The 8,947-nt window shown below is 33.5% G+C and overlaps 1 protein-coding gene across 1 annotated transcript; it reads left to right on the top strand.

The window, feature by feature from the left end:
• On the top strand, nucleotides 1–1,718 carry LOC149013007 (Integrase-type DNA-binding superfamily protein). Its single transcript, XM_089158893.1, has one exon. The coding sequence runs from the start codon at nucleotides 1–3 to the stop codon at nucleotides 907–909; it is 909 nt and encodes a 302-aa protein (XP_089015019.1). The 3' UTR covers nucleotides 910–1,718.
• The last annotated feature ends 7,229 nt before the right edge of the window (nucleotides 1,719–8,947 follow it).

Raw genomic sequence — 8,947 nt, 5'->3', positions numbered from 1 at the left:
ATGCCAGCTCTGTGCTTCGTTTCCCAAAGAGTTCAGTTCTCTGTCATGGAAGAACAAGTGGTTTTTGAGTGTGAAGCTCAAACCTCCTCCTCCTCCTCCTCCTCTGCTTCATCTACCACCACCACCATCCCAACCACCACCGCCATCACCACCAAAACCACCACCTGCACAGAATTGGAGCAAAATCAGAAGAACCCAGCAGATAAATTGAAGAAACAGAGAGGTTCAAGCAGTATTGCAGAAGAAGAAAGCAGTGGTAATGAGAGTAAGAAGAAGCACAAGAGTAGCAGCGACGGAAAGCACCCAACTTATCGCGGCGTTCGGATGCGAAATTGGGGAAAATGGGTTTCTGAAATCAGAGAGCCAAGAAAGAAATCAAGGATCTGGCTTGGAACATTTCCAACACCAGAAATGGCAGCTCGAGCTCATGACGTAGCTGCTCTCACCATTAAAGGCAATTCAGCTTACCTCAATTTCCCAGAACTGGCTCAAGAGCTTCCTCGTCCTGCCACTGCTTCTCCTAAAGACATCCAAGCCGCCGCTGCCAAAGCTGCTGCAACGGAGTTCAGGGTAACCCAGAGAACCCACCATGAAGTAGAAGCAGAAGCAGAAGCAGAAGCAGAAGCAGAGGCGGAACAGAGCCAAGCAGAGCTGACAATTTCACACTCACCTACTCCCACTACAACATCAGAAGAAGAATCCTCGTCAGTTTCTCCATCCATGGGAATGGGTGATGATGAGACATTGTTCGACCTTCCTGACCTCCTACTCGACGATCTCACAGCCGTTTCCAGTGATGGATTTGGGTTCTTATCTTCCTCTTGGTTAACGAGTTCCGGCGGCGGTTCCGGCGGAATTGACCTGGGATTTCGGCTGGAAGAACAACCCATCTTGTGGGATTACTACTAGAGAATTTGAAAGTTGATGATGATCATGATGATGATGATCAGAGTTGTAATGCAAATAGCATTTTTGTGAATGTAGATGAACAACTTTCGGGAATTTACCAAATTCAAGTGCCATAAATTCGCAGATTCCCAAAACAGGATAAAAAAACCCAATTCAGGGAATTGACAGTTAGAATCTTTAGATTTGGGTTTGGTATCGTTGCTACTTGCAGTATTCCACAATTCTCTTCTCGTGATCAGAATTTGCAGCAGCAGCAGCAAGAAGAGGAAAAAAAGGATTTTCAGTTGATTCCAATTTGCTAACATGCGCTCTGCAATGCAATTGAAGGTCACAGCCATGGGGTCCTTCCTTCACTCTCCTCCTTTAGCCTTTTCTTCATCACCTCTCATTTTAAAAATTGTTCATACATTATTAATCAATCACAGACTTGAACAAAGACTTCAAATCTCTCTCTCTCTCTCTCTCTCTCTATCTTTTCACTTGAGAGCGAAAGCTCTCAAGTCTCATCTCATGGTTTGTTGTCTTTGCTCTTTTTCTTTCTTTCTTTCTTTTTTTCTTTTCTTTTTCTTTCTTTCCTGGGTTGGGTTGTATACTTGTATTAGATTAGATTTCAATCGCAAATGCAAAGCTAGTGTTCTTCCATGTAAAAGAAGGATCTGAATCGAATAAATATTTTTTTTGTATTGAGAAAAACAGCAAGATATACTAGTGGATCCCCTCTATGTGGACAGACATACTGGTATCTCATATGGCGACAAGATCTTCATACACTCAATAATTCAGGATTAATTTAACTTTCCCAAAACAAAATTTTCTTAATTTTTTAAACCTAATAAAAGGTTTCTGGTAAACACTGAACATCCAAAGAAATCTCTTGAACTACAAGAATCAGACGAGCAAGAAAGACCTAATATCTGTCAGTCTTCCTAATTTAACAGGCTTGGTAGGTAAACTCACAATGTTCAAAACTCTTCGAAATTATTGTAATGTCTCCTAAAACGTCCCAAAGCTACTAAGGTGTTCGAATCTACCTGTGATCATATGAATGGCCAATGAGGAGTTATTTTTCGAACAGATGATTTTATATATTGGGGATGAAGGTATTATAGAGTCCAAAAAAATCTGAATGAAAATCTACTTCTCGTCTAAAAAAAATATATATAAATAAAAGAATGGAAATCTACTCCCCACGAGATGCACGTGAAAGGGTAGTTTGGAGAATAGACAAAAAGCTTATACGCAATTTTTTTTAACCCTTGGATTGAGACCCTTATATATGCTGCATGACGTCAGCCATTGAAATTCCATTTATGGTCTATGAATTTCTAATCACCTTACCATTGGCTTGGCTACGTATGTTCCCTAAAAAGGCTAATCACCTTTTGTAACCCTCAAATCCATACTATAATTGGTAAGTTTTAATAATTAATTAATTTTAAATGCCATACTTAGTGCATGCCCTAGGCCAATACCTATCTAATGGCTTTGATAATAGTAAAATTAAGATCTTTTACAGAATTTTGCAGTCTCATCCGTTGAATTATCCAATTTATCAGTTAGACCCCCTATTACTAATACCATTTAGTGTTCAAGCATAGGGTTTTTCGTATAAGGTTATTTTTGTATTTTTGAAAAGTTTAATTTATTTACGTCATCAACTATGATTTCCTAGTAAGGCTTCGTCAATATATTTCACTTTATAGGAGTCTAATCAATAAATTGAATAACTCAAAAAGGTCCATTAAGACTATAAATCATTCGTGTTACGTGTTTCTCGTAAAAGAATCGAAAGACCAAGTGTTGATTTATTACCCTAGACTCAACTGTCGAGATTAAAAAAAGTTAGTATCTTTTTTCCTAACAAATATCTGGTGATTGAGATGTTTTCTTTGATTAAGTTAGATTAATTAACTAATAAATTAAAATTAAAACTTGCTTTTTGTTAATGGCTGACGCAAAATAGAGCAAACATGGACAGAGAAATTTGTCAATGGGTGATTATTAATTGTTATAATTATTTATAATTAACACCAAGGGGGGAGGAAATAGGGATAGAGAGTGAGAATGGGGACCCCGGACATAGAGAATCTAATGATAAAAGATAGAATTAATTAATTGACTCATGAGATAATGAAAGAAAGACTTACTTAATAACAGTAGAATTAACAAATGATTCTTAAAATACCTTCTTTAATCTTTTCTTGGGTAGCATTAAAAAAATAGATTAGAAGAACAACCATATTGGGTATCAAGACTGAACCATGAAGCCAAGCTTTTCTTCCTTTTAAGTTGGAAAGAAGTGCATCAAATGCTTTACCTGAATTATGAGATACTTGTATGCTTTTCATGCATAGTTCCTCTTTTATACTTTCTTTTCTTCTTCTTCTTCTTCTTCATCTTCTTATGCCTTGTGAGAAGCTTTATATGACCAAAAAGATAAAGACTTGATAGATCTAAAGTGTACATATACAAGCTGTACTACCAAATTTGGTCAAAGTCTCAAAAGGAATTCCATTTTAGGGATTTGGGTTTGATGGGGTTGATTGATACCAAATGTAGACTGCAAGAAGGTAATCTCCATAGGCTTGATCTAGATTTGCTAGTAGTTTTCGGTATTTGGTTGTTTATAATTTTGCCTCGTGATCTTTCCTTCGTTATATGGATCATTTCATTTTTTTTTTTTTTTTTGGTAAAGGTTATATGGATCATTTCATGGAAAGAAAAGGTTGGCACAAATTACATTTCTCCTTTAATCAAACATTAGTCAAAGATATGATAAATGAGTTTATGTAGTGGTACCACCATTAAAATACACTTGAAAATAATTGCATAAAATATCCAAATAAGGGGCCCTCCTCAGTCCTCACCACTTGAAATTGTAAACACTACTTACTTAAACAATTTCTCATTTTTTTTGATCAATTTCAAATCCATCATCACAAGATTTGATTCATTTAAAATCCAAAAATGGGTTATTCTCTTGGAACTAGAAAAGGGAAAGAAAATGTTCACTTTTGGGCTTCTCATTGTTTAGATAATTTAGAGAAACAAAAGCATAAAATTTTCAAAATTTGGTGAATACCATATTCGATTTCAAACGGAGACAAAAATCGTAGCCCAATTTCTTATCTCTAATGAATACGGGATCACGTTGGCCACCAGAATTGAGAGACAAAGATTAGTTGGAGGGTTGAATAAAGCTACAAACTACAAAGACGGCCTACGTTATAAATACTAACACATGCCTTTGTCCTACCTAAAAAGCTTCAACTATTAATTCTTGATTTGATATTTATCTGAATATTTCCCGTTTGGTCCCACCACTTGATCCAATTCATCTACACCATTGATTCACTTGAAGATGCTTTATCGTGAAAAAAAGGAAAAAAAGAGAAAAATAAAATAAAAGAGACTCCTTTTTAGAGAATAATAAAAAAATAAAAAAAAAAAAAAAAAAAAAGAAAAAAGGTGTCAAAGACCTTAGCATGGAGAGGAGCACCATGTGCTAAAACTTGGAGGGCAAGGTAGAATCCTATCTTTTCAATTTTACAATTAAGTGTTAAAAAAATTCATTCTTTTTCTATGGTTATTAGTAGAAAGAGATTCTTATCAAGATTCCAATAATCTAGATTCTGTTGAGTATATAATCATAGAATCCAATGTTGAGAAGAAGTCTTCATGATTAGTTTGCTTTTGTTCTTAATAATGATATATATATATATTTTTTATGGTACGTAAGAAATATAAACTTCGCTCTAACACAATGACTGACACATGTTTCACGCAATGGGTTGGGTCCAATTAGTCTAGAGTAGTTTCGTCAATTCAACATGACTGTGTCTACGATACCACTACTCTAATCCTTCTTCGAGGAGTAAAATCCGTCTTGTTGGCGTTCAAAGATGAATCCCTTTTCTTTGAATTGTGAAAATGCATGGATTAAATTGATATTAATTCATAAACACAATGAGTGGGTGTTGGACATGGGTGAGACATACCGGTTTGAAAGTGGTCCAGCTAGCTAAGCTAGCTGTTCTAAGTTAAAGACCCAAATATTATTTTATTGAAATGTATAGAGTATGATTTAATTGCATAGATGGTCCATGGTAGATATTTTTTGGACATATAGAATTCAAATTTAATGGATTTTATGGAGGTGATTGAACCTGTCAGACAACTAGAACCATGTATCATCATAATTCATAATCCAGTTGTACCCTTTCATCCATTTATTTCCTAGGAGAGGGAAATGACTTTTAAGTAAGTACATAGGTTACATGACATGTGTGATGTGGAACCCATACATGTCAAATAAATATCATCATGTATGGAATAAAAATAAATAAATAAATAAATAAATTCTACATAATTAGTATTTTTTCTATATTTTGATTTTATTACTAATCAAATCTCATTCTTCATGAAATTACTGTTATTCCCTTCATATCTAACGGTAATAAGTGGTTGCTAACATTGAATATGTAATGTCTATTTTGTCGTCATTAAAATTAAGAAGTAGCCAACACAGAGCTGTTCTAGTGGTTGAAACCAACACTTCTCAGTGAAGAGGTCTTGGGTTCAACTCTACTGAGGCATATTAATATTCTCATCTCCCAGCTTAATAAAGCCCGTTTGTATAAAAAATAAAAAATTAAGAAGTAAGAAAACATGACACTACCCTCATTTATATAAACTATATTGAATTTCAATTATATCCTTAGAATCTTATATTTTAGATTTGAAACAGCACCAGTTGTCTCCATTTAAAATTTGATGAAGACCTAGATCAAGAAAAATTGTGAATGAATTACTTCTTGAGATTTTGCTTATTTATCCCTAAGTTCATCAAAATGTGCATTTTGGTGAAAATGAACTATTTCACAGTATAAATTTAGGTTCAAACAGTAAGTGCAATCACTTGGAAGAAAAGAAGTGAATTTTTGTATGTTATAGTTCTTGGAATTTACACAAAAGAACAAAACGACAATAGTTTCTATTACAACGTAATACTTGCTAATGAGGGTTTTACTATTACACTAAAAAATATAAATCACATGGATTTTCAGATAATGCTCATCTTCAATAGAAGCATTGTCCTGAATTTTTTTTTTTAAACTTTCTTTTGAGAATTTAATTCAGAGATGATGGGACCACACACTTATGGTTGTTGACAATAGGGTGCATTAATAATTATGGATAAAATTAAGAGTTAGATTAGTAATTTTAAAAATTATAAGGCATAAAGCAGTAACAAAATTAAAGTAGAGAAGATGATTTCACACACCGTGTATATTAGTATATAAAGAGACGGTGTAGAATCACTAGTTCTGAGATGAACACCTATCCCATGTGTAGTGCCATGGAGTTGTCCCCTTCATTTAATTGCTAGGGATAGTAGATGCAAACTCATCTCTAAGGAAAAAAGGTTTCATAAGTAACTTTCACACATTTTATTTATTTTATGAGAAAAAAATGGAAAACATGACTGAGAAAAAAAAAAATTAAACAAAAAAAATGAGCTTTCAAAATAATAGACATATTTTTTATTGATATTTTCAAAAAGATATAATAAAATATATATGAAAAAGTCTTTTGACTGATATATGAATTTTCTTCTTAAATTATGATGGCAAGCTTCACATGAATGGCTCTTTATCCTCAAATTTCAAATCCACTTACAAAATAGGAAACGTGTGTTTACACACATCTTAAAAAATTATAAAATAAATACTTTCATGTCTTGAAAAACCTTTCAAGATTGAACTTATTATTATTTTTATGTTATAGTTTTAAATCTACGTGGAATGACATGTTGGTTCACACTTCACACTATACCTTTCGACTTATGTTTATGATGTTTCTCTTGTACCTAAGATTTTACTTTCTTGTGATATCATGCAATTTATTTGTTAGTTAAAGAGATATGACTGATGTCTTGTATTTTAATGACAAACAATCCAAAAAATTTTTACTATAATTTGTATGACAAGATGCTTTCTTTTTATATAATCTAAGATTAAGAGATCTGATACTAAAGCACATCGATTTCAACTATTTTGTCAAACCATACGAATTGTTCTATTCGATTTTTTTTCTTTTCTTAATAAAAGAGAAAAGAGGTGAAATTATATCGTATTAATGAAAGCTTGTAAGTAGAGAGAATCTATACACATGCAAAAGCTATTGAAAATGATATATATCTGCATTTTGTACATTATGAGGGGGTCCCTCTAATTTTGACTGTATATATAATTCTACAGATGACCACGATACGTCTTATTATTAAATACATACACAGACTCTCAAGGCTCAACCACTTGTTGCCCAAAAAAGAAACTTTCAACTACTCCCACAAAGAACACACAAAGAACACGTGTTTTTTACAATAATATAAAATTGGGCTTTGCTTGAGATATTCCATTTTTAATGGACTTGGTTTTCAATAAATAAAAGAAAAGGAAGGAATAATAATAATAATAAATTTAATGAATTAATGCACACGTGAAGAAAATTAAAAAAAAAATTCCCCAAAAAAGAGGGAAAATGAAGTCTGAAGGTTGGATTATGTGGTCAGAGGGTCTCACAATGGTGACCAATTATCACATCTCTATCACACATTAATGAAGATTGAAATTATTTGCAAGAATTTATTTTTTAGTAGAAAATTTACCACAAAATATTTTTTTGGGTAGAAATTTTGAGTACTTACTATTATTTTTACCTTATCTTAGTTGTTTTTATATTTGGAATGCCAGAAATGAGGTTTGTTATGGTTCTCTTATTCTTTCCCCAGTTGTTACTATTAACATCATTTCAAAATGGACAGCTTAGCTCAATCTTTATACATTTCTTCAAATGGAGTAGGGAATTAGTTCAACCATAAATGCCAACAATAACTCAATGATCCCTAACTAAAACCAATTATTGAACCTACTTTGGTAATTGTAGAAACCAAAACAGTCTCGAGAGCAAGGCAGGGATGGATGTTCTACTTAATCAGGGATAGGATTTGCATAGCGGAGCCCCTAGGAATTCAGGGTTGTACTTTCTAAAGATCCTCTAGATGCTGTCCTAACAGTATGAAAAGAAGATTAGAGAAAGTCAAGAATCATAATATTTTGTTTGTCAACACCTAGAATAGCTGATCTAGAATTGGGAAGCCATTGGTGAGTTGTAAAAGTGGAAAAATCACTCAATGAGTACTTAATTTCTCTTCCAATAGAAGATGGAATGTTCTAAGCCATTCAAATACATGTCTTTCAAAAAGTAGGGAACCCTAACTCAAAATCAAATCGTACATAGGATAAAAGTGGGACTCGAATAACATAGCAGCTGATTCCCTAACTAGGACGGCTGTCTCTTTATTGAGTAGAAATGACTGGTCGATACCCACACCTTGGATTTCAAGGTTATGTGACTCGGATTTTGTCGTTTTGTTTGTTGAGAAACTAAAAATCTTTAAGAAGGGGGGGGGTTGGAGGGGAGGATTTGAAAGAATTGCATAACCAGAGATGAGAGGAAGTTTGTTTAGTATGTTTTACAAGTGCTAATAATTTAGATTATTCTCTCTGTAGAAGAGGCACACCAAAATAATGGTAGATTTATGAGATTATAGTCTCTGAATGCAGCTTTAGATTCTTAAACATATATAAATCCTTCGGTTTTGATGTTATCTTGCATAAGTGGGAGTAAATAGGGTTTCATTTGGACCAAATAGGACAAACAAGAAGACATGGAAGAGACATAACAAGAGGTCCCTTTCTTTTCTTTTATAACAATAATTGCACTCTCCTTATCTCGTAACCCCTTAAAATTTGGCTTTCACGTACATTTCATAGCCAAATTTGTACTCTTCATGGGTCTCTTAGTGGGTGACACCAAGAATTCCATGTAAATAATTTCTTGTTTGGACCCAGTGATAATTGAGATCATTTCTGTAGAAACCCATGAACCAGAGTTCTCCTTTGGCTGCAGATGTCTATTGTTTCTGTGAATATTTGTCCAATTTTATACGTGCTAGTGCAGTACTGATTGGGTC

This window comes from Hakea prostrata, chromosome 6, assembly GCF_041222555.1.
Source record: "Hakea prostrata isolate BN-2017 chromosome 6, UWA_Hpros_2, whole genome shotgun sequence".
Lineage (NCBI taxonomy): Eukaryota > Viridiplantae > Streptophyta > Magnoliopsida > Proteales > Proteaceae > Hakea > Hakea prostrata.
This window is presented reverse-complemented; position numbering and strand designations above follow the sequence as displayed.